The sequence below is a fragment of the Myripristis murdjan genome, chromosome 11 (genome assembly GCF_902150065.1).
Source record: "Myripristis murdjan chromosome 11, fMyrMur1.1, whole genome shotgun sequence".
Classification (NCBI taxonomy): Eukaryota; Metazoa; Chordata; class Actinopteri; order Holocentriformes; family Holocentridae; genus Myripristis; species Myripristis murdjan.
The window spans coordinates 766,949-793,686 of NC_043990.1; the positions used below are offsets into that span (position 1 = coordinate 766,949).

General features: G+C 44.0%; 1 protein-coding gene across 1 annotated transcript in view; it reads left to right on the forward strand.

Annotated features, from left to right (window-relative positions):
* The window catches only part of LOC115367846 (uncharacterized), a 69,785-nt gene extending 43,693 nt beyond the window's left edge, over positions 1–26,092 (forward strand). Inside the window, exons 4-5 of the mRNA XM_030063794.1 lie at positions 22,572–22,678; positions 25,800–26,092. Coding sequence (XP_029919654.1) covers positions 22,572–22,678; positions 25,800–26,092 — 400 coding nt within the window. The remainder of the gene's footprint in view (positions 1–22,571; positions 22,679–25,799) is intronic.
* The last annotated feature ends 646 nt before the right edge of the window (positions 26,093–26,738 follow it).

A 26,738-nucleotide genomic window follows, 5' to 3' on the forward strand; every position in this document is an offset into this window, starting at 1 on the left:
ATGAGGAACAACTCCCTAAAAAACCTCACATTTCGGCTCAACTCAGCTCGACTCAGCTCGCTTGGAAGCCCGGCCGAGTAGGTCCTAAAATGGGACCTGCTACCAGGGATTACCACCTGATGGAAAAGCTCTCAAACCGAGTAGAGTTGAGCCGAGTCGAGCTGAGTAGGTACTAGTGGAAAAGTGGCATAAGGTAAGTGAACAAAGAGTAAGGTAAGTAAACATAGACTAAGGTAAGTGAACAAAGTCTAAGGTAAGTAAACAAAGACTAAGGTAAGTGAACAAAGACTAAGGTAAATGAACAAAGACTAAGGTAAGTAAACAAAGACTAAGGTAAGTAAACAAGGACACAGCCAGTTTGTACTCACAGAGCAGCCATGATAGTAGAGATGGGCTCTCCATTCCACAGCTCGCTGATATGAGCTGATATGAGCTGTGGAATCAACATATTGAGTTGCATCAGTAAAACCCGCCCCCTTCTTCTGTGTGTGTGACAATATTTATTGGGGAGTTTGTGGTTTTCTGTCCAGCAGCAACTAGAAAAGACAATCTAGAACAAGAGTTTATTCAGTCCAGTTTGATATTATTTAGTTTATTTGTGCTGTGAAAAAACAACAACATAGGACTGAAATGATGAAACTGCAACAGAGTTTGTAGCAGAGTGTAAATGACAGCCAAGCACAGCTTGGTGGAGGACAACAGAACGTCATGCATCAGTGCAAAATGCATCAAAACACAGTCACACCTTGAAGGTGGCATGTGGAAAATGAGGTAACTTTATCATATAATTTAGTATCATCATCATCATCATAAGTTAGGCTATTAATTTAGGATGATTTAATGTACAAATTCTCAATACGGAAATCACAAACCTTTCCTTCCCCCATGTTGGCCACAACCACATGAAAAAACAGACCATGCTCTTGTACCAGCTAGCTAGCGTGCCTAAGTGGTTACCATAGCAACCCACGCAGACAGGCTGGCGATGTCTGGACACACAAATCCGATCTGATCACTTGTGAGTGACGGTATGGAAAGATCTGATCTGAGATCTGATTGGCCTGCAGGCTGAACCTTCCTGTCACTCACACACCCCCAGACCAGAGATCTGTCCTCTCCAAATCCATGGTTTGTCTTGTCTCTGCTGTTTTTGTGCCACCATGTGGTGCAAAAACAAACTCGCAGGCGTCACACACTTTGAGGTTGTGTGTGTGTGTGTGTGTGTGTATATGTGTGTGTGTGTGTGTGCAGCTGTCGGTGTGCTGCTGCTCAGTTTGTGAACAACATGAAGATGGTTTTTCCTCTGACTCACATCCATCCTGCTAACAGCTGACCAGTTTCTCACCGCCGCTGAGCTCAAGCTGGTTTGGCATCTGGTGCTTGATATAATTACTGCATCGTGCCTCAATCTTACAACTGGAGGAATAAAAGGGAGCACAGCTGCTGAGAAAACAGCTCAAAGGAGTGAGGAGCTGCAACCTGTTGAATAAAAAAAAACTGGAGCCGAATGACTAGTGCTTTGCCTCTTTTGTCCATTGAAAGGTCAACTTCCTGCATTATTTGTACTGCCTCTGCACCTGACCGGCTCGCTGAGATCCAATCATGTCCTGAAGTCGTCTGAGCCAATCTCATTGCCATGGCGATGCTTGCTGTGTGCATGTACACCTTGAATTAGCAGGTGTTTTTCTTAAGGTGAGTTCAGAGCAGACAGACTGCATTTAAACAGCAGCTGGAAGTGGCAGAGGCATCACACAGAGAGCTGAACCAACAGACTGAACACAAACTGCAATCAGCATTACTGTTTAGAGAAAATAAAACAATTGCAATAAGTAGGTCCTGTATAAAATATGTGTGAGATGAGGCTGTTAATAGACTGCAGTTGTGGTTTCATGACCCAGTTTGTTGTAGCCAACATGAGAAAATAAACACACGCTGACCAAAAATACACTGGTGAATACAGAGAGAAAGAGAGGATGTAGAGATTGGTTAGCCACAGCCAAGCCACAGCAAGTGTTGAGTTTCCATCTGATGGATTTATACACCACACACGCACACGCACACACGCACACACACACACACGCGCACGCGCGCGTGCGCACACACACACTCACACGTGAGGTCTCCTGATAATGTAACTGGCAAATGAAATTCAAGATGAGGTTTTTTAAGGTGCTGAGCTGTCTGATACTGCATGCAGGTGGTGTTGTGGACTGATATACAGAGTTTGTGTTATGAGTTCAGGATCCGTGTGGCCTGGGGAAAGAAGCTCCTTCTCAGCCTCTCAGTCCGCTCAGCTTTGATGGAGCGAAGCCGCTGGCCTGAGGGCAGTATAACGAAGTGTGAACTTCTCAGAGGTTCTATTGAGTAAGGTGAAATGATATGGAGGTGTTCCGGTAAGAGAAGCACAAGGACACAGATGTACGATATGGCCTCTTTACTGATGTCCAAGCAACGTAGGCAGGTTAACAGCGGTTATATTGGTAAGTGGTAAGTGTGGTCCTGGAATAAACAAATAAACAAATTCACCCTGCTGTCTTCATTTACATGAAAAATAATAATCACTAAAATACACCATAGGTCTATTACAGGTGAGTTTACACAATACTGATAACAAAGGGGGTGTACATGTTACATATTATAAGTTAACCGTACAAGAAACATCAATATGTAGGCTATCATGCAATGATAACATAACTGCAGCCAAAGTGAGAGTAGAAAAAACAAAGTAAGCAACAAGCTATTTAACTGAAAAAATTAGCGTTTAGCTCAACATATATTATTATCATTATTATATGCTGCATTGCATTTCCTCCAACTCACAAACTATTAACAAGAAGGGTTACTCACTTCAATCACGCACAGTACCACAGGAAAGGAAGAGAGAGAAGGTTTACAGTCCACACACACTCCTGTTGCAGCTGCCAGCTCTAAGAATATTGTCCACTCACTCTGCTAGCTTAACGAGCACACACTGCTCATGCATCTACCTGCTGCAACTACAGCAACAGCAGAGGGACATAAGAGTGTCTGAGTGGGGCTTTCTCACAGGCAGCCACTCGAACAGTCTGTGGTTGGGATGGTGAGTGTCTCTGATGATCCGACTTGCCCTAGACCTGCACCGCCGGGTGTAGATGTTCTGGAGGCCGGGCAGTGCTGTGCTGTGCGGGTGTAGATGTCCTGGAGGCCGGGCGGTGCTGTGCGGGTGTAGATGTCCTGGAGGCCGGGCGGTGCTGTGCGGGTGATGCGTTCAGCACATTGAATCACTCTGTGCAGGGCCTTCCTGTCCTGGGAGCTGCAGCTGCCGTACCAGGCGGTGATGCTCCCAGAGAGCACAGACCCCACTGTGGTGGTGTGGAAGGTTTTCAGCAGCAAAGTAGAGATCTTAAATTTCCTCAGCCGCTGAGGTGGTACAACCGCTGCCTAGCCTTCTTCACCAGAGTGGAGGTGTGTGTGGTCCATGTCAGGTCCTCAGAGATGTGAATCCCGAGGTACCTGTAGTTGCTCACTCTCTCCACCAGGGTCCTGTAGATCCTGAGCGGCGCATAGTGGATCCTCTGCCTCTCTCACCTGAAGTCGACCACCACCTCCTTGGTCTTGGCGACATTCAGGTCCAAATTGTTGTCCTTACACCAAGAAGACAGCAGCTCCACCTCCTCCAGATAGGCCGTCTCGTTGTTATTAGAGATCAGGCCTACCACCACTGTGTCATCCGTGAATTGCAGTGTGAAGATCTGGTCTATGCATCCCCTGCCTTTGTGAAAGCCTGCCTGCTCTTCTCTTAGCTTTTCATCTATGATGCTGTCAAATCTCTCGAGGAGTACTCTACAGAAGATCTTGCCAGGGACGGAGAGAAGTGTAATGCCTCGCCAATTATCACAGCTCTTCAGATCTCCTTTCTTTGGAAGCCTGCATATAAGTCCCTTACTCCAGTCCTTTGGGATAACACTGTGCTTCAAGATTTTAGAGAAGAGCTCCATTAGAACTCTAGTGGCTGTGCTGATATCTGCCATCAGCAGTTCTGCCTGCAGTGAGTCAATTCCAGGGGCTTTCCCCTCCTTCAGTTTTCAGCTGCCTCTAGCTCTGGAGGGAGGGCCGGTGTTTATGACAATGTCCTCTGCAGGTTCTGGATCTGCAGGGATTTCAGGCTCAGGTCTGTTGAGCACTTCTTTAAAGTGCTGAGCCCACCTTGCTGCTTGTTCCCTTTCAGTGGTTAATGGCTTGCCTTGTTTGTCCTTGATAATTTTCATGTAGGTGGTGTTTCTTTGGCCACTCAGTTGTTTGTTGTCCCCGTGCTGCAGCCTCCTCTGTTTCACTTGCCAATCCTTCTATGTAGGCTCTCTTATCCTTTCTTGCACTCCTCTTAACCTCCAAGTCTTTCATCCGGTAGTCTTCCTTTGCACGTTCATTTAGTTTGGGTGACTTCACACTCATCTTCCTCAAGTACCTTGAAGTGGTTTCTGAGCTTGATGGTAAATTCTTTCTGGACTTTTGGTATGAGAAGCTTGTTGATATCAAACACTTTACGTCCTTGTTTGGTGGAAGGTGTTGCTCGCAGTTTTAGCCTGACTTTTGCGATCACCAGATAGTGGTCACTGCTGACATCTGCTCCACGGTGGACTTTGACATCCAGTAGGGATCACTGCCAGTTATTGTTGATGATGACATGTTCATTCTGGTTGACAGTATGTCCATCTGGGTATCTCCAACTGAGTTTGTGGAGGTCTTTGTGTGGGAAGATAGTTCCTCCTATTTTGCATCTATGGTTAAGGCAAAACTGCTAATACCTACTGCTTCGAGCGGCAAGATGGCGCCAGGGTGCTCAGCTGGCTGTCTGTCGCTCTGCTCTGTGTTTACTGTATGTTTTGTGATTTACCTGATATGTCAAGAGGTTTCATCTCTCGTCATCTATGACCGTCAAACTCTGCTTGAGATTGGAGGTTACTTCGATCGGCTTACATATGACAAGTCAATGAGCTCTCCTCCGTGCCTCGCAGAAATCCCGGCGTTCCTTAGGCGCCCCCCCTCCATCTCGTCCCCCAGAGACGCCGGAGAAGACGTGGGAAACGCGGAGGCCTCCGGGTCCGGCTCAAGGCTCACCTGAGGTCGATCCATGTGTCTGATCGCTGCAGAGATCTGCATTTTCTGGACGTTCTTCAGAGGACGAGGGACCGATGGACCCGACTGGTGTTCCCGGATGTCAGCGGCTCTGACAGCGTTAGCTGTTCATTGGACCTGATCAGCTGTTGCTGCCTCCTTCCAGCTGGCGTGTTCCTACTGAGAGACGCGGTGTGAACTTTCGGAATCTCCGTTCACTGAAGCGTGCTTCGTCCTCATCTGACACCGTTAATGTTCAGTTGGCCTTGTTGAATGTGAGATCTGTCACCAACAAAACTTTCTTACTCAACGATTTCTTTACCTCACGGAAATTGGATTTTATGTTTTTAATGCAAACCTGGCTCCGGGAAGGTGAACTTGCTCCTTTTTCGGAGCTCCTTCCCCCTGGATGTAGCTTCTTCAGCTCCCCCCGCATCACCGGCAAAGGTGGAGGATTAGCATCCGTATTCAAATCCACCTTTCACTGCCGGCAGTCTCCAGCTGTTAATCGCTGCACCTTCGAGCTCCAACTCTTCGAGGTAAAGTTCTCCGTGACTGTTCTCTGTGCGGTGGTCTATCGTTCACCGAAATTTAACAAAGACTTTATTCGGGATTTTGCTGACTTTGTGTTGGGTGTCACTCTTAATTATGATCATTTTTTAATTGTTGGTGATTTTAACGTGCATGTCTGCTGTGAGACTAGACCTCTGGTCAGAGACTTCCTCAATCTCATTGACTCTTTTAATCTCACGCAGTCTGTTTGGGAGCCGACACATGACAAGGGCCACATTTTGGATCTTGTATTGTCATATGGATTAGATGTACAGATAACCGAAATCTGTCACACACCCTTGTCCGACCATCATCCTGTTTTATTTTCCCTCTCAATACCTGTTGCCTCAACCACAAACTCTGCTCCCGTTCGCCGTCTTCGTGTTTTTAACTCTTCAACTCCCTCGCAGACTCTTTCCTATATTCTCTGGATGATCTTGGCGACCTTAGTGTGGATGTGTGGATGTCTATGTTTGATTCACTCTGCACTGAGATTTTGGACTCTATCGCTCCCATGACTTTTAGGCATGTTAGGCCACAGACTGAGCCTTGGCTGAATGAGTCCACTTGTGTGCCCAGACGCGCATGTAGACAGGCGGAAAGAAAGTGGAAGAAGAACAGGTTACAAATTAATTGGGATCTACTCTGGGACTGTCTCCTAACCTATCAGCATGCGGTGAAAGCTGCAAAAACTGAATATTTTTACACACTTGTTTCTGTTAATGCTCACAAACCACAGGTTCTTTTTAATGTATTTGATTCTCTTGTCAATCTGTGTGATGCTGCTTGTGTTGAGCCTTCTTCTTTGCTGTGTGAGGATTTTCTTCAGTTTTTCATTAATAAGATTGCTGTTCTTAGGCCCCCGCTATCTCTGTCTGTTCAGGATCCCTCAGTTCCTACAGCAAGCTCTGCGGTCTTTCAGCAGTTTGAGCCTGTTACTCTCTCCACAATCACTGAAATAGTGGAACACTTACGTCCTACTAACTGTCCCTCTGCATTCCATCCCATTTGTTTAAGGAAGTTTTCACCTCAGTTCAGTCTTTTATTTTGCTTCTTTTAAATCAGTGTCTCAGCTCTGGGTGTGTTCCATCTTCCTTCAAACATGCCATGGTGCAGCCCTTCCTGAAAAAGAAAAATCTGGATCCCTTGGTTTTGTCTAACTTTAGGCCTATTTCTAAACTTCCTTTTATTTCCAAGGTTTTAGAGAAAGTCGTTTTTAACCAACTCCAAGAATTTTTACAGAGGGCCAATGCTTCTGAATTGTTTCAGTCTGGTTTTAAGTCTCTTCACAGCACCGAAACTGCTCTTTTAAAGGTTTTTAATGATCTTTTGTTAAATCTTGACTCTGGTAACTGTGTCGTTTTAATTCTTCTCGACTTGACAGCGGCATTTGATACGGTGGATCACTCAATCCTCCTATCGCGCCTTGAACACTGTGTAGGCATAAAAGGCACTGCCTTGAGTTGGTTCAAATCTTACCTCTCTGGGAAATCTTTCTCTGTGCACATGGGACAGTTTTCCTCCTCCGTCAGTTTGCAGTAGTGGGAGTCAAACCTAGCTCTGATTAGCCTGTCACTGATGGGTTCCCATTCCATGAGAGATTTTGATTCTTCCTTACTTACAATGAGAGCAACGCCACTGTGGTGTTCATCATCTTTTCCAGAGAAAAGGATAGTTGCACCTTCATTCGTCACCTTTTGTCCTGAACCAGTCCATCTGCACTCACTCACGCCAAGGATGTCCAACTTGTAGTTCTGCATTTCTCTGATGACTTGTGCTGTCTTCGATGTTACGAACATGGTACGGACATTCCATGCTCCAAGACGGATTGTAGTTCGGGGTCCTAGGAGGCTTTTCTTCGAACAACAAACTTCCCAAGATGGGCTTTCATCTGCTGCTGTCATACAGCCAGAGGTTTGGCTAGAGCTTCTTTTGGATCCTAGGTTCAGTGGTTGGCTTCTTGCAGATTCTGCAACAGTTTTGTTTTCCGAGGTGGGGTCGTTGGCCCCACGCTCAACCCCCAACCTGGAGGGCCAGTGCTGCTGTTTGTCTGGCCTCTCCCCCATGACCTGCCCGGCTTGGTTGGACCTGCCAGGGACTTTAAGCTCCCGCTGGTATAGCTCACAAGTTCTTTGAGGCACGCAAGCCACCCCACCACGTCAAGGAAGCAGCATTGGGAGGGTTTTATGAATGGCACATCTTTATCCTTTGGCTTGGTTTGACATATTTTTAGGCTTCTTATCTACTGATGTTTTAACTTATCTTGCTTTTTATCTTGGGACCGTCCTTGTTGTTCTTTTAGCCTAACCACTGTCGTCACTTTGTCTTGTCCTGTGTTGTTTTGTGTGTTTACAATACGAGATGACTCACTCACTGTAAACCAAATTTACCCAAGGGTACAATAAAAATAATCTGAATCTGAATCTGAATCAGGTTTGGAGAGTTTGTTGTACTTTCTGGGTGCCCCTTTATTCACCACGTTCCCTTTCTGCAGCTCTGCTAGCTGGCTAACTTCTCTCCGTGTAGCCCTTATCTTGACTTCTAACCATCTCTTCCATGGTGGGTACTGCTTGTTATGTCCCAAGCCCATCTTGTATACAAGCATCTCAAGGATTACTGTTGCTGTACTGTGTATCAGCTTATTGGTGTCAGTGATAGTTCCTGTAGGGATTGTCTTTAGTGCAGCATTCACATCTACTAGCAGATCTTCTGAAGGTACTTGGCAACACAGCTTCAGTATTCAGCGGGGGCTCCAGGTTTCTAGTTGGGTCACAGTCTTCTTTCTCAGGTCAGCAGCTCTTGTGTTGAGATACACTATATTGCCAAAAGTATTCACTCAGCTGTCCAAATCATTGAATTCAGGTGTTCCAATCACTTCCATGACCACAGGTGTATAAAATCAAGCACCTAGGCATGCAGACTACTTCCACAAACATTTGTGAAAGAATGGGTTGCTCTCAGGAGCTCAGTGAATTCCAGTGTGGTGCTGTAATAGTAATGCAATAGGATGCCACCTGTGCAATAAGTCCAGTCGTGAAATTTCCTCACTACTAAATATTCCACAATCAACTGTTAGTGGTACTGTAACAAAGTTGAAGCGATTGGGAACAACAGCAACTCAGCCACCAAGTGGTAGGCCATGTAAAATCACAGAGCGGGGTCAGCGGATGCTGAGGCACATAGTGCGCAGAGGTCGCCAACTTTCTGCATAGTCAATAGCTACATACCTCCAAACTTCATGTGCTCTTCAGATTAGCTCAGATTAGTGTAGAGAGCTTCATGGAATGGGTTTCCATGGCTGAGCAGCTGCATCCAAGCCATACATCACCAAGAGCAATGCAAAGCGTCGGATGCAGTGTTGTAAAGCATCGCCACCACTGGACTCTAGAGCAGCGGGGACGTGTTCTCTGGAGTGACCAATCACACTTCTCCATCTGGCGATCTGATGGACGGGTCTGGGTTTGTTAAGTTTAAGTTTATTTAAAGGAAAGTCACACTGCAACATTACAGTTCCATGCAGAACTGTTTTTCAGCAGGTTCCTATGATAAAACAATACATCAAATTCATTTAGTGCATAATAAACATAGAAGAGAACAGATGGGCATAGGGTTGGGCATACAATAGGAGGCAATACATAGTTTAGGCCTGTGTTGTGCTTTTACGGCCAACTGAACTTCACTTTTACCCATCCAGAGACATTTATAACCAAAACTTAATGTCTACACACACATACCCATGCACCAACACACACTCACACACACAAGCACACGAACACACACACACACACACACACACACACACACACACACACACACACACACACACACACACGGACAAACGAACAAACACATATGCACATTACACTCATCCATCCAATGAATGCACATACATACATAGCTCATACATACAATATATTATCGATGCATACCCCCTATACATATCACAGACATACCTACATACCTACATACATACATACGTATATACGTACATGGATATATATATAGCCATACTATTTTAAAGATCCACCAAACTTGAGCTCTTTGATAACCACGGGTGAGCCTCAGTTTCAATTGCTAGTGGGTGCAAGTTTGGTCTATTGCTAGAAAATATGTGTAGTGCCGTTTAAATTGTGTGACGGAGGTGGCTGATCTGATATGTAGGGGTATTTCGTTCCAAATCATAACAGATGTGCGGATAAATGAATTCAGGCCAAAGTTGTTTTTGTACACTGGGACTGGGATGTGGTCCTGTGTAGCTGAGCGGGTAGTGTGTGCCTGTCTTACATTACGTTTGGGAAGGAGTAAATTAATTATAGAATGGAGACTATTCGTTTTTAGTTGATAGAATAATTTTATTGCCAAAAGATTTGTGTAGTTCTTAAAAGTAAGTGCATTGGAGTGTGCAAGGGCCATACAGTGATGAGTCCAATTTGAAAATCTACCGTGTAGTTTGTATTCTCTATTATATAATCTCACTATTGGGTTCAGAATTTCCTTTGAGGTGAGAGACCAAATAGGGAGACAGTATGATAACTTAGAAAGAATGATAGAATGTAAATAAATATTTGAGACATTATGGGTGAGATAGAGCCTGATCTTGTTGTAAACATATATTTTCTGTTTAAGCTTGTTAGTGAGAGTTTTAACATGCTAACATGCATAGCCAATCATTTAAGAGTTGGAGATCAGTAGTGAGTTTTGAGTTTATATTATCAATGTTAGGGTCAGAAGTGAAAATGACTGTGTCATCAGCATATAATATGCATTGCGTGTGTTCACATATGTTAGGCAGGTCATTAATGTACATTATGAATAATAATGGGCTCAGTATGCTGCCCTGCGGGACTCCAGTTGAAGATGGTAGTGGAGTCGATGTTGCCTGACCAACATTAACTACCTGGGTCCTATCAGATAAATACGAGGAGAGCATAACTAAAGCTGAGGGGGAAAAATGGAAAGAGGCTAGTTTATTGAGGAGTATCTGGTGGTTAACTGTGTCGAAAGCTTTACGGAAGTCTGTAAAGACTGCTCCTGTAATGAAACCTTTATTGAGAGAGGTGCGTATATATTCTGTAATTAGTAGTTGTGCAGATAGCGTCGAGCGAGCAGAACGAAAGCCAAATTGTGAAGTGTTGAGGAGGTTATTATTCTCAAGATGTTCTATAAGTTGTTTCGACAAAATTTTTTCTAAAAGTTTTGACAGAGTTGGACGGATTGATATAGGCCGGTAATTAGATAAAGTTGTTGGATCACCTGATTTAAATATAGGAGTTATTTTGGCTGTTTTCCACACTGAGGGAAATATGGAATACCTTATACAGAGATTGATTAAATTAAGGATGAGAGGTAGAAAACTACTGTTGGTTGCCAGGAGAACGGTACTTGTCTGACTGCATTGTGCCAAGTGTAAAGTTTGGTGGAGGGGGGGTTATGGTGTGGGGTTGTTTTTTGGGAGTTGGTCTCGGCCCCTCAGTTCCAGTGAAAGGAACTCTTAATGCTTCAGCATACCAAGACATTTTGGACAATTTCATTCTCCCAACTCTGTGGGACCAGTTTGGAGATGGCTCCTTCCTGATCCAACATGACTGCGCCCCAATGCACAAAGCAAGGTCCATAAAGACATGGATGAGCCAGTTTAATGTGGAAGAACTTGACTGGCCTGCACAGAGTCCTGACCTCATCCCGACAGAACACCTTTGAGATGAATTAGAGCGGAGACTGTGAACCAGGCCTTCCCGTCCAACATCAGTGTCTGACCTCACAAATGCACTTCTGGAAAAATGGTCAAAAATTCCCATAAACACACTCCTAAACCTTGTGGAAAGCCTTCCTAAAAGAGTTGAAGCTGTTAGAGCTGCAAAGGGTGGGCTGACATCATGTTAAATCCTGTGGTTTAAGAATGGGATGTCACTTACGTTCATATACGTGTGAAGGCAGACGAGCTAATACTTTTGGCAATATAGTGTTTAAATACACACACACACACACACACACACACACACACATATTTGTATATACACTACTCACAAAAAGTTAGGGATATTCGGCTTTCGGGTGAAATTTCAGGATGAACCTAAAATGCATTATAACCTTTACAGGTGAACTTAATGTGACCTTCTGTAAACTTTTGAATGCACATGTCCAACTGTTCAGTGTTTCAGTACTTTTTGCACAAGTTGCTGTTCTCTAACAAGGAGCTTAATGGCAAAATTCACAACAGGTGTTTGATCCATGAATCGACCAATAAATTTCCTGGTTCAATTAGAATTGGTATTTAAACAGTCCTCCTCATCATGCTGTTCACATTTTGACATCATGAGACCAAGACGACACCTAACAATTGATCAGCAGCACCTCGCCATTGCGAGGCTTCAAACAGGATGTTCTCAGACGGAAGTGGCCACTGAGCTTAGAGTGTCACAGAGTGTCATCAGCAGGTTGCAACAGAGATACAGAGAGACTGGAAGAGTCACAGAAAGGCATAGAAGTGGACGTCCTTTGGCCACATCCCACACTGATGACCGCTTCATTGTGAACAGTGCCCTGCAGAACCGGATGATGAATGCCACTCAACTCCAGGCACGTTTAAGGGAGGTGAGAGGCACCCAAGTGTCACATTAGACCATTCGAAACCGTTTACATCAGCATGGTCTGAGTGCTAGACGACCTGCAAGGGTACCTGACCACACCACCAGGCACAGGTGTCATCGTCTTGCATGGGCCAGGGAGCATTTACGCTGGACGAGGGACCAGTGGGCCTCAGTGCTGTTCTCTGATGAAAGCTGATTCATGTTGAGCAGAAATGATGGCCGCCAATGATGTTGGAGACGTCAAGGAGAGCGCTATGCATTAGCCACTGTTGTCACCAGATGAGCCTTTGGTGGTGGTGGTGTTACTGTGTGGGCAGGTGTGTCTAGTCAGTACAGAAATGCCCTACACTTTGTGAATGGTACAGTGACAAGCCCATGCTACCTGAATAACATCATTAATCCAGTCATTGTGCCCCTGCATGAACAACACAGGCCTAATTTCATCTTCATGGACGACAATGCTCCAGCTCATCGAGGTCGCATAATTAGGGAACGGCTGCTGGAGACTGGGGTACCTCAAATGGAGTGGCCTGCACTTTCTCAGACCTGAATCCCATAGAAAACCTATGGGATCAGCTGAGTGGCCGTGTAGAGGCTCGGAGCTCTGTACCCCAGAACCTCAATGTCCCGAAAGCCGCCCCTCAAGAAGAGTGGGATGCCATGCCTCAGCAGACAATAAGTCGATTTGTGAACAGCATGAGACGTCGTTGTCAAGCTGTAATTGATGCTCAAGGGCACATGACAAGTTATTGAGACATTGACATTTTTTGTTGTGGTATATCCACCACTGTTGTTGGCTTTTGTTTCAAGAAATTGTTTGAGATGAGGAAATCACCAGTGTATGCTTCTACTTAAATGCCCTACTTTCATGATATAATATCATTGTAGCGTGAACTTTTTACATTTTCCGTAACTTTCACCCGAAAGCCAAATATCCCTAACTTTTTGTGAGTAATGTATATATATACAGTATATACTGTAAGATTCACCCTCAGAACAAACCTCGAGCTTCCACTGAAGGAGGAGCTACTGGAGGAATACCGGGAATATTGGAATACTGCCACTTCAAGCTGCTACCGGCTTTAAACACCGAGGAAAAACTTTAGAAGAAGCAAAACTGAAAGTGAAAGTAACTTGAACAGAACTTTCTGTCATGTCCTTGAAATTATTATGTTTTGTTAGGTTTTGTTGTGTCATGTCTTAGAAATTATGTAATGTGTTATTTTGTTAGGTTTTGTTCTTGTGTCTTGTCTCGTGACTTCCTGTTTTATTTTGAAATCCCACTCTCCTCTTGTGTCAGGTCACTTGCCCTTCCCCTTATGTGTTTCCCACTAGTCTAATTGTCTGCCACACCCTGATTGTTTCCACCTGTTTCCCATTACCTTGTGTGTATATATAGTCCATGTTTCCCTTTGTCCTGTGCCAGTTCATCCTGCTTTGTCCTGCATTGTCATGCCATGTCCATGTTCCTTGTCACGTCAAGTCAAGTCTAGCCAAGTCAAGTCAGGTTTTGTATTTACTTTGCTACTTTGTTTTGTCTTTGATTTTTTGTCTTGCCTTTGTTTCTAGTAATTCCTCTTTAATAGTGATTTTCTGATGCTACTTTTGTCATAGTATATTTCTGTTGTTACTTTGTATTGATATTTCAGTTGTTACTTTTCCTAGTTATTAAAAGACTTTTGTTGAACTCCTGAGAGTCGTGCGTTTGGGTTCTCATTTTTGTTCAGTCTCGACAGTACGAATTGGCCAGTCTGAACCCAGCCGACTCAGATCAGTTATCATGGATCCAGCAGAGCAACACCTGTTTTTTGAAAAAGTGTTGGATTTTGAACTGTCTGTGGAGAACCTCATGGTGGCTCCCCACTTAGATGTTGTCTGTGACAGACTAAATAAATTCCTGCAGAACACCTCACCAGATACTCCAGATTCCTTCCAACCTGTACCCCAGTCTCATCTGCCACAGCAGCTCCCTGTTGCCTGTCCTGCTGTCAAGCCACGAGCCCCAGCAGCCCAGTGAGTCAAGCCACCAGCCATAGCAGCCCAGTGAGTCAAGCCATGAGCCCCAACAGTCCAGTGAGTCAAGCCATGAGCCCCAACAGCCCAGTGAGTCAAACCACCAGTCCCAGCAGCCAAGCTACCAGTCCAAGCAGTCTAACTAGTCCAGCTACTATTTATAGCAGCCCTAGCAGCCTGGCTAGCCCAGCTACCAGTCCAAGCAACCTAGCTAGCCCAGCTACCAGTCCCAGCAGTCCAAGCAACCTAGCTAGCCCAGCTACCAGTCCCAGCAGTCCAAGCAACCTGTTTTGTTTATTGGGAATGGCCCAGCTGGGAATGGCCCAGCTACCAGTCCCAGCAGCCTATCTACCAGTCAAAGCAGCCAAGCTACCAGCCCTACCAGTTCAAGCAGCCTAGCTAGCCCAGCTACCAGTCCCAGCAGTCCAAGCAGCCTAGCTATCTCAGCTACCAGTCCCTGCGGCCTAGCAGGTCCAGCTATTAGCCTCTGCGGTCTAGCAAGCCCAGCTACTAGCCTTAGCAGCCGAGCAGTACCTGTCCCAGTTCCCAGAACCAGACTGGCTGCCCCAGTCCCAGTTCCCAGGGCCAGACAGGCTGTCCCGGTTCATGTCACAGTCACAGTACCTCAAACCCGAGTGGCTGCCCCGGTCCCCGTTCCCAGGTCCAGACTGGTTGCCCCGGTCCGGTCACAGTCCCCCGTGCTGGATCAACTTACCCGGCACCAGTCCCAGTTCCCCAAACCGGACCGGCTGTCCCAGTCCATGCCACAGTCACAGTACCTCGAGCTGGACCAGCTGCCTCGGTTCCTGTCACAGTTCCCCGAGCCGGACCAGCTGTCCCAGTCCATGTCACAATCGCAGAACCTCAAGCCGCACCAGTCCCAGTTTCCCAAACTGGACCCACTGCCCCAGTCAGTGTCACAGTTCGCCGAGCCCGACCGGCTGTTCCGGACCCGGTCTTGGTTTCTGCCCCAGTACCCCAAACCAGACAGGCTGCCCCTGTCCCAGTGCCCCGAGCCAGACTGGGTGTTCCAGCCACTGCCCTTGTCCCAGTTCCCCGTACCAGACTAGCTGCCCAGCTTCCTGTCACAGTTCCCCGAGCCAGACCAGCTGTCCCAGTCCATGTCACAGTCACAGAACCACGAGCCGCACCAGTCCCAGTTTCCCGAACCGGACCCGCTGCCCCAGTCCATGTCACAGTCACAGCACCTCGAGCCTGACTGGCTGTCCCGGCCCCAGTCCATGTCACAGTTCCCCGAGCCCGACTGGCTGCCCAGACCCCAGTCCCTGCCCAAGTTCCCGGAGTGAACGTTGCTGCTGCCCGGCGGCCCCGAGTCCACGTTGCCGCTGTCCTGTGGTCCCGAGTCCACGCTGCCGCCGCCACCACTGCCTCTGTCCAGCGGTCCAGAGTCCACACTGCTGCCACCGCTGCTGCGATGGATGGTGTTAGAACAGTCTGCAAAGATGAAGGATTTTATAGAGTATGGTTTATGGGCAAATGATTTCTATAATGATGAACACAATGCACTCTCCTGTGAAAATGAAAGCACTCCTCTCCAAGTGAAGAAGAGGGTCCAGAGGGTCAGAGTTCATCTGGACTTCACCAGAGGAAAACTGAAATTCTTTGATCTCGATAGTAACAAACACATACACACCGTCACTGACAGGCTGTTTCCATATGTCAACACTAGTGATAAACACCCTGTGAAGATTTTACCAGTGAAGGTCTCAGTATCAGTGGAGCAGCAGCAAGTTGGTCACTCAAGTAAGTTATGGCACCATCCCAGTTCCTCTGCATGTTCAGTATAATCACTCCAGAACGTTCCTCTGATCTCGTCCCAGAGCGAGCAGTGGGGTTTCAGAGCTGCCACATCACTCCTCCTCCCTTTCCTCCAGCCACTGGTTTCCATTCATTCCACTACGATATGAACATGAACTTTCAGAGCCTCCAGACTTTCTTCACTCCAGTTTTCCATCAGCCCAATAAAGTCCTCCACATGAGTTTTCCTAAAAGCAGCAGCACTGTTGGCTTTTCAGGACTTTTTCACACTGAAACGCTCCCTCCTCCTCCTCCTCCTCCTCCACCAGGGAAAATAGTCCCCTGGGAAAAGTTTTGCTTTTTTGTAGGCCTATGTGGGTTAGGCCCACATAGGCCTACAACATTGTATCTTACAGACTGAGAATGCTATTTTAGCTATTTCCTGATAACCATGACATCTTTATAAAATGTTTTAAAGCTCTGCCACATTCTGAAATGATCCATGTGACTGTAGTTGTTTTGTCCTGTAACAAATAAATTCAAACATGTTACTGAAGACTGAAATAAGCTTCAGCACTTTGAAACTACGATACATTTGCTTATTTTGTGATGAATTTGCCTTTTGTTTTGCTGTGTTCTGAGCAGTCTTTTGTTATCTGCTAGAAATTAGGATGTAATTCAATGCATTTTTCTAATTTTATGTGGTGTTTTAATAAATGACTACTGATAATCAGCGTCCCACTGTCTGTCGATGCTGCTGAAATACAATTTGATGAAAAACATTTTCTCCGCTCTCTCAGTTGAACTTCTCATGCAGACAGCAGGTGCTGTGACAGGGAGCTAGATGTCTGGGTATAGTCCAGTTTCTACCCGGGGTATACTTTTGGCTAGACCAAACTATGTCCATGAGCCAGACCACTGATCACAACCGAAATAGGTGGGCAATTTTTAGTTGCTTTTTTCTTCTTCCTATATATGTCAACATTATTTATTGGCAGGATAGCCTTCACAGACTGGCAGCTTAGTGATGGTTATCATGCACTGAATATATGGACCCCCTATAGCAGAAACCAGAGGACTTCACATAGTACATGTTTGGTATTATGAGGCTTGTTGACTTCTTGTGGACTACTCAGACTGCCTAAATCAATCCAATATACTCTCAAGACATAAGAGAAGTGAAACAATGGTATTATTAGTTGCCCAGATCATATTTGTGGCTGTTACAACCCTCTTTATTGAAATTTTGCATCGGCGGAAATCAGAATTTAAATGTTCTCCTGTGTATCTATCCATCATGAGAGAAACTAGGTAATATTAGAATTCCTTTTAGACACCAGATTTGAAATCCCACAAGTCTTAACTTTCATTTGGTACCAGACTTGTATGTAGCCCTTAAAGTTTTGAAGATATACTCATTTAAATATGTGCATGTTGTTTTTGGCAGAACATGGTCAGATTGTAATAGTGACCATATGATTCATCTGCATGTTTCTAAATTTGATGAAAATGACAACATACTCATGAAATAACCCAATTTTATACAGTATATATTGAGGGGGGTCCCTGCTCCATCACTCGATCAGTTTGGGGATTCTTGGCTTGAAGAATGTTGAAGACCCCTGCTGTAGGCTTCCAGTGTACTTCACATTCTTTGTGACATAAGAAGGATTTTGGTCTCTATTGTTCTTGTTCTTTTTTTCTAATTATTGTTTCAAAAGTAAAATGTGCAAAACTTATTTCATGAGTATGTTGTCATTTTCATATAGGGGTCCATATATTCAGTGCATGATAACCATCACTAAGCTGCCAGACTACAAAGGCAATCATGCGAAAATGTGAACTAGAGATGTGCAGCAAGTCAAAAAAACAAACTAGAAATTGCCCACCTGTTTGGTTGTCGGGGATCAATTTTGGGGTCTTGGCTCATGGACTAATACCCCCTAGGCCAAAGTATACCCCCCACTGAGACCTGGGGGGTTAAAGTGGGCTAGCCTGTTTCATACTCCGGAGTATATTCCAGTTTATACTAGGCTAGGCCAGACTATACCCCTCGAGTTCATATTACACACACACACACACACACACACACACACACACACACTAGAGGGAGTTGTTTCAAAAGTCTAGCAGATCTCCTGACATGTGGGCTGACATGTAGTAATTTCAGCAAACAACAGTCTCTCAATGAGAGAGATTGAGAGAGTACACATGCACACATGTACACAATGTACACATACACACATGTATGCATAAAAACTGGGTGCATTGAGGTTGATTCAGTGGCACAACATATGCAGGTTGCAGATAAATAAATAAGTAATGATTAGCCAGACAAATTAAAATCCCCGGGGTGTAAACTGGACTAGGCTATATTATACCCCGGAGTATACTTTGGGCCCGGCCAAACAATATCCAGGTATAGTGTGGCGTAGGGTTAATTCAGCCTGTTACACCTGGGATAGCGTGGCCTAGGGTTAATCTGGCCTGTTACACTGGGTATAGTGTGGCGTAGGGTTAATCTGGCCTGTTACACCTAGCTTTATTTACTTCAGTCACCGAGTCCAACCAGACGAGATCTGGGACAGACCCGCCTTTACTTCCTTTTGGATAAAACTGCTCCGCAGAGATGGAAACACTATTATTGATTTAAATCAATAAGTATGAATATTACCTTCATAAAAAAAAATGCGGCTACCGAAAAACATATCGATTGATCGACTGCAAATTATGATAAAAAGTAAAACGACACTGCATCTTTTGCCATGAAAAGGGACTCAGCTTGTAAATGAAGTTCCAAGTAAATTTAGCGCCACCTATTGCTCACATCATTGAACCGACTCCAAACATTCACATAGCAGCAGTGGATGGAAACACGCATAAATTCACATATTGTTTTTGATTTTCTGAAAATTCAGTTAAAATTTGCCATATATTTGGATGGAAACCCGACTAGTGTCTGTCTGTCTCTCTCTCTCTCTCTCTCTCTGTGGTTTATTGCTGAGGACGGGCAGTCTGCAGCGTGAAGTTGTTAGCAGAGTTGGAGTTTGCACTTATTCCTCTCACAATCAGCAGAGAAATCTGTCTGTCTGTCTGTCTGTCTCTGTGTGTCAGCCTGTCTGTCTGTCTGTCTGTCTCTGTGTGTCAGCCTGTCTGTCTCTCTGTCTGTCTGTCTGTGGTTCAGTCGTCTCTGTGACGTCTGGTCGATGTCAGACTGGGCAGGTGTTTCAGCAGGCAATGCAAAAGAGACAGGAAGTGCATGATCAATGAGGTCAGCGAGGGCGTGTTGAGGTGTGTTTGTGTGATCAGGGCGGAGAAGTGAACTCTGGCACGTCTGCTGACTGTTCATGAGCGCTGCTGCTGAGGTCACCAGGTTGTGGATATTTCCTCACATCTTGTTCTTAGACTTAGACAAAACTTTATCGTCATTTTACAATTTACACTGTAATAGTGCACACTGAAAAAATGTTGTTACATTTGGTTCAGAGCAAGAACAGTGAACAGTGACAGTGCAATGCAGTGCAGAATAGAAAATAAATAATTATAAAAAGTTGACAATCTTAAAAACTGTATAAAAATGTGTAAGACCTACATTCTAAATAAAATATATTGCATATTGTTACTGTATGAATCTAAAAATATATTGCACAAATGTACTATTTGTATTGCACATAAATAATAAAATAAATATAAATATGCTCCTGAGTGGAGCATTTTCAGAGGAGCAGGCCTTTTATTTGGAGTTCAAGTTCTGGCTGTTGCTGCACCGTCACCTGGCACCACAAGGCAGAGCAACACCCGCCACTGAGCAGCTTCTCCTCAAACCTCCTCAGGTGTTTCAGATCCACATGATCCTCCGTGCAACTCAGACAGCTTTTATTCACTTTGACTGAGCCAGGCTAACAACTCCCATAGACTTCAAGTCTTTATGCTAAGCTAACAAAAGATGCTAACCATAGGAACTGAACCCCTAGACATCCAGAGGTGGACATGGTGTGACATCTGGTCTCAGTCTGGGGAAGGCGGGAAAAGGAGATTTTGACCAAAATGTTGGAATATTCCTTTAACATTTTTAAATTACTGTAAACCTGCAGAAGGTTTTGTGATATATCACACACAGAAAAACAACTGTTCCAGCGGTTCTTTAACAGATGTTGTGGTTCCATAAAGAGCCATGTGCTGCTAAAGAAGCACTTTATTTAGAGGATGGAACAAAAGCAGTTCCTCACTGAACCAACTGGCTCTGCCAAGAACACGTTTCTTTAGAAAACGTCTTTTGTTGTTAAAAGTTCTTGGACGAATCATTTCACTACCTTGAAGAATTGTTTTAATGGGTCTTCCATGATGACACATTTAAGATACACACACACACACACACACACACACACACAAACACTATATTTATATCTGTATCTATATATATACATATAGATATTGATATATACAAATATATATATTTAGATAACAAATATTCATCTTAACGTTCATACTTTGGCAAAATTGTTCTTCACACAGACGAGCCCCTCCCCTCTGTGTTTCTTGGAAATCATATGTGCTGCTGATAAAGTGTGGAAGTGTCCGTCTATGTGAGGAGGCGGAGTCAGCACCCATTGGTTTAGACTGTCTGTGCATCACAGCTGAACATTTTCATTGGTCAGCATTTCCTGGTGTGTGTGTGTGTGTGTGTGTGTGTGTGTGTGTGTGTATATAGGCGGACATTATTTCCTGACGTGGTAAAGCTGTGGAGGGGAAAGTGTGTCAGGTTGTATCTCATAAACTCTTTGCCACAGCTGTTTGTGCAGGAGCTTCAATGGCGGGGAAGGGGGGCTCAGGTGCGGCGGGCCTGGCCGCCATGGTTGTTGGGGGGGCACTGACGGCCGGCTGCATGCTGTTGGGAAAGCTGGCCACATTAAGCTTGAGCAGCGGGTCTCCATCCCAAAATCAGGGGTCAAACCATGAGGAGCCAAATGTATCCAAAGGGATTGAAGATAAAGACTCTTCTGAAGTGGCTAATGAAGTCAACGCTGGAGGTGCCAGCTCATACAAAGAGTAAAGTATCCTGTTTCACCTTTATATTATATTTACATTTATTTTTTTTTTAACTATTTCAACATGCAATCATTTTTACCTGTAGCACTTTACAACAGTGCAATAACCCTGTGGATTTATTGGGTATATAGCTATACTTATACATATTCTTAATTTCATACATGTGTATTTATTGTAGAATTAATTAATGCACATATTTTTACATAATGCACATACTGTGATGACTGATGGAGAACAAGTTGGGACTCAGTAATGCGACTCTGACTCAGGATAAAATTCAGCTCAGTCTTTAGTTGCAGGTCAGGTGATAAGAGTAGCAGGCAGGTAAAGAGGATCCAGCAGGAGGTCTGACACACACTGGGGGGCTGCCAGTGACCATCTGAACGGACACGAGGCGCTGAGGCGGGACATACACACACTCTGTCCCAACTCAGGGCCGACAGCCTTCGCGGTCCACGAAGGCCGGGTCTCTGAAACGGGACGTCCCATTTACAGAGGACTTCCTGTTTACGTCACCAGTTGTCCCCGCCCCCTGCCTGTACTGTATCTGTGTTACTGTCATATGCTGGCATTAATCAGTGAATCATAACCTGTCATTCAGTCAGCTATTTCTAAATCAAATAATCATTTCCCGAGGCTAATATTTCTAAACTGAATTCAAGATTTTTACATTTTCTTCTATTATTTAGAAAACAAACAGAACTATTCAGTTCACAACAGACTTAATACATGTAAACACACACACATGCACATACATGCACATACATGTAATGTATTACATGTGATACAAAAATAAATCAGTTCAGCAGCTCTTCAAATTAAAGACTTCACCTACAAGAAATAAAAGCCAAATAATGTTAAGTCATGATATTACAGAATGATCATGACTCAGCATCCCATGCTTTGTTTATTTGGTTCCAGAGGATTCAAACAGAAGCATTCAGGAGGATTTCCTGTTGAATATTTCACGCTGACATGATGAAGTAAATCCAGTCTTTTAACTTTTCAGTGCGAAAAACAGAAGATTGTCTGAGAGAGATGATTGCTATAAAGGCAGCATGGAGGCAGATCACATCCCACCGCTGGACTCTTGGAAGAGGGCCAGACAGCATCCTGAGTTTGATTCTCTGAAATATATTAACCCGGCTCTCTATGAGATGGCGTGCAGCTTGGAAAATGACCCGAGAGGAGAAAACATGCCCACCATTGAGGTGCCGAAGCAGTGCCACAGGGTCAACCTCACCACCGGCAACAGCGCAGAATCCCAAAGCGTAAGGTGAGTTTTTTTTTAAAGATTATTTTTTTGGCAAACACAATAACTGGACAAAGAACTAAACTGAAGACAGGACTTGAACACAGTCTCCAGAGAATTGGCTGAGGGAAACTCTGGGGGAGGAAGAGGGCAAAATGAAGTGTGCCGTGGACGGAGGTTTCCCAGGGCGTGGCCTGTATGAACAGGTGAGGCAGGTTCAGGGCTTTGTGTGTTTGTCTCTGAGTGCTGCCTTGTGTTGGCAGGGCTCTGCTGGCTGACTACATCGCTCGAGGAGAGGCGGAGAGGATGCTGAAGCTCGCCTTCATCGTGGCTCATCCTCACACTTCCAATAAAATACGAAAGGATGCAGGTTTGTAAACATACCTTTTATTTCTGCATCACTTCCCCCTGTTGGCTTCAGATTTATTAAGTAATGTAAGTAAGTAAGTAAGTAATGTTTATTTATAGAGCACCTTTCACAGATAAAAATCACAAAGCGCTTTACAATAAAATAAAATAGAATAAAATAAAATAAAATAAAATAAAATAAAATAAAATAAAATAAAATAAAATAAAATAAAATAATAAAACACAAGTGCATGTCAGTATAAATAAAATACAAATATAAAACATAAAAACACACTAGTTAAAAGCCTGCGTAAATAAAAATGTTTTCAGGTGTTTCTTGAAAGAGTCCACAGAATCAGAACACCATAGAGAGAGTGGCAAGGCATTCCAAAGTTTGGGTGCCACTGCCTGAAAAGACCGGTCACCTCTGGTCTTGAAGTGGGTGTGAGGAACCACTAGCAATCTCTGATCTGACGACCTCATGGTACGGGCAGGTACATGAGGTGTGATCAGGTCAGAGATGTGGGGGGTGCTTAACCATGAAGAGCTCTAAAAGTACGGACCAAAATTTTAAAACTGATTCTAAAATGGACTGGTTACCAGTATAGAGAGGCTAAAACAGGAGTGATGTGTGCCCTTTTGTGAGTGTGAGTTAGAAGCCGTGCAGCTGCATTCTGTACCGTCTGGAGACGATCAAGCTCTTTCTTATTTAGACAGGTAAAAAGGCTATTACAATAGTCCAGACAAGAAGAGATAAAAGCATGAATGACCATTTCAAGTTTGGCTTTAGACACCATATCACCTAATTTAGCAATGTTCCTCAAGTGGAAAAAGCAGTTTCTTATTAATTGTCTGGAGTGCTGCTCTAGTGACATTGCAGAGTCAAGGACGACACCTAAGTTTCTGAGGCTTGGCTGGACCGATGAGCCTAATACATTACCAATGTATTGCCTGATCTGAGGGATTTTGTCATCTGGCACAATAATCAAAGTTTCTGTTTTATCTGAATTACGCTTCAGGTAATTGTCATTTAAACATTTTTTGATGTTGGTCAAGCAGTCAACTAAGGAGGACAGTTTATGGAGCTGAGTAGGTTTAAATCTGCAATACAACTGAATGTCATCAGCATAAAAATGATAGGATACATTGTTATAAGACCTGATTATTGTTCCTAGTGGGAGTATGTACAAGAGAAATAAAATTGGCCCGAGGACAGAGCCCTGGGGAACCTCACATGTTAGCTCAGTGGTATCGGACATAATCTGGTTCACACAAACACTGAAGGTTCTACCTGACAGATATGATGAGAACCACTGTAAAACTGAGCCAGACATTCCAACCAGATCACAGAGTCTCGTGATCAGAGTGTCAAGGTCAACTGTATCAAAGGCAGATGACAGGTCTAATAAAACCAGGAGAGTGTATTCCCCTGAGTCGGCTGACAACAAAATATCACTTGAAACTTTCAGTAATGCAGTTTGGGTATAGTGACCTTTACATAAGCCTGACATAGAGCTCATGATTTTCTAAATAAACAGTGAGTTGTTCTGCCACCACTTTTTCTAAGATTTTTGACACAAACGGAAGTTTAGAAATAGGCCTGTAATTTCCTGGAAGTGATGGATCCAAGCTAGGCTTTTTCAATATTGGTTTGACAACAGCATGTTTAAAGAAGCAGGGAACAACCCCAGTTACAAGAGATAAATTGAACACATCGACAATACAAGGGCCGATGGACTTGAAAGACTTTCTGAACAGCACGGTCGGGAGAATATCTGTAGGACAGGAGGAGGGTTTCATTTTATCAAGAAGATTAGAGACAATGTGTAATGACATAGGGTTAAAGGAGGACCAAGTGTTAGGGGGGGACAACACACAGGAAGACCCATGACAAGATGGTGGTGAGGGGTTTCCCCTAATATTTCTAATCTTCTCAACAAAGAAAGTAAGGAGTGCATTACTGTCTGCTTGGGAGAACACCGGAGTTTGAGGGGTGCTTGGAGATACTATTGAATGTATGGTGTCAAACAGGGTTTGGGGATTTTTCTTATTTGAAGATATCAGTTGAGAGAAGTATTGGGTTCTGGCATTTCTTAGGCTTTCATTTAAGGAGGTTCTCAATTCCTTCAGATGAATCCTGTGAACTTCAAGTTTTGTTGTTTTCCATCGATGTTCTACTTTTCGACAGTTTCTTCGTAGATTCTTAATAGGTTCATCAATCCAGGGGCACTGTTTTTTATGTGAGACAATGCTTGATTTCGCAGGTGCCACTTTGTCTATGATGTCCGAGCAATGGCTGTTAAAAGCCTCTATAAAGCATCTGCATCACTGTATCCCTCCAGGGAGCATCGGTCAAACAAAACAGAAAAGGTTCAAGGAGTCTTTTATTATCCCCGTGGGGCAAATTGCTCTGCAGCCAGCAATAGTAGGACAAAAAACAATCAGCCACAACACAGAATGACAAAAACATATAACACAGAATGAAACAATAGTTAGAACAGACAATTATAATCATTTGTTCAGAAACCCAATGGCAGCAGGGACAAAAGAGTACAAAAACATTAACATGTTTTTGATCAGCTGGGCTCAGTTTGACCCCGGCAACTTAAACCCCCAGAAAACGACTCGAATAAAAACTGTTACTCAGGTTTATGTGTCAGGAACTTCATGTGTCTCACTGCCGAGCTGAACACAACACCCCACTTACAGGTGTGTTATGTTACTGCAGGTGTGTTATGTTCAGGTATGTTATGTTACTGCAGGTGTGTTATGTTACTACAGGTGTGTTATGTTATTGCAGGTCTGTTATGTTACTACAGGTGTGTTATGTTACTACAGGTGTGTTACTACAGGTGTGTTATGTTACTACAGGTGTGTTATGTTATTGCAGGTGTGTTATATTACTACAGTTGCAATTGTGTAACTGCAGGTGTGGTTATGCTGAAAAATCATTATCTATTTTATTAATTTTAATCAAGGCCTCTTGTTTTGTCTGTTTTATTGTCTGTATTTACTGAACTTTGTTCCCTGAACTGGGGAACATCTCACTTCTTTGATCCCCAGTTTGGAGATCAATGAAGTCGATCATTCAGTCAATTAATCAATCACTCAATCAAAATTTCATGCTTTGCCATTTGTTCCAGGTCTTCCCAAGAAAGAGTTCAAGAAAAAGTGCAAGAAAGACTGTGAGAAAGACTGTGAGAAAGAGTGCGGGGTGATCATTGAGTTTACAAAAGAACGAATCAGGAAGATCTACAAGAAGGGTTTCCTGGAGCTGCTGGAGCTCTACCACGAGAAGAAGGTCATCAACCAAGAAGAGCTGGAACGCCTCACAGAGTTCGTGGAGAGCGACAGGTTTCTCCAGAGAGAATCGGACGAGTATCAAGAAATACTCACAAATGTCTTGGAATGCTTGGAGCGCAGAAACCAGAGCTAAACAAACTAAACTCTGCAGTGCACACAGTCACTGTGGCGCATTCTGAAATTCATTATGTGAACATGAAATATGCATTATACGTTCCTTAATTTTATTTAACACAATCTGATCAATAGAAGAGTCAATGCTGATCAAACACAATTATTAAAGAAAAAAATCTTGGATAAATGAAATTGCCAAAAATTGCATTGAAGAAAATTGTGTTTTTTGTGTGTATGCTCTCCAAAATTAAACATAACTTTCAGGCTATTGCTTCTTGTGCATTTTTAAAGGCTTTTCAATGTGTGTGTGTGTGTGTGTGTGTGTGTGTGTGTCTGAGGATCACGAGGCTCTTTCCCCTCAGAGAAGTCAATAAAGGGTTGATGATGATGAGGATGATGAAGACTTGTCTTTGAAAAGGGTTTATTCCCAGCAGGGGAAATGTCCTACTGTACCATGACGAGATCACTGAAGTCCTTAAGAAACCAAATGTTGTCTGACATGCTGCAGCTGATACTTACCAGTGAGGTTTACAATATAAATGTAACCTCTGTAACACCTGCAGGGCCAGGAGCAGCCACATCCATTGGCGTGCACAGACATTTTGGGGAGCAGGTGCTCAAGTGAAAAAAAAGGGCACATTCTGCAGCGCGCGGAACTACCGGCT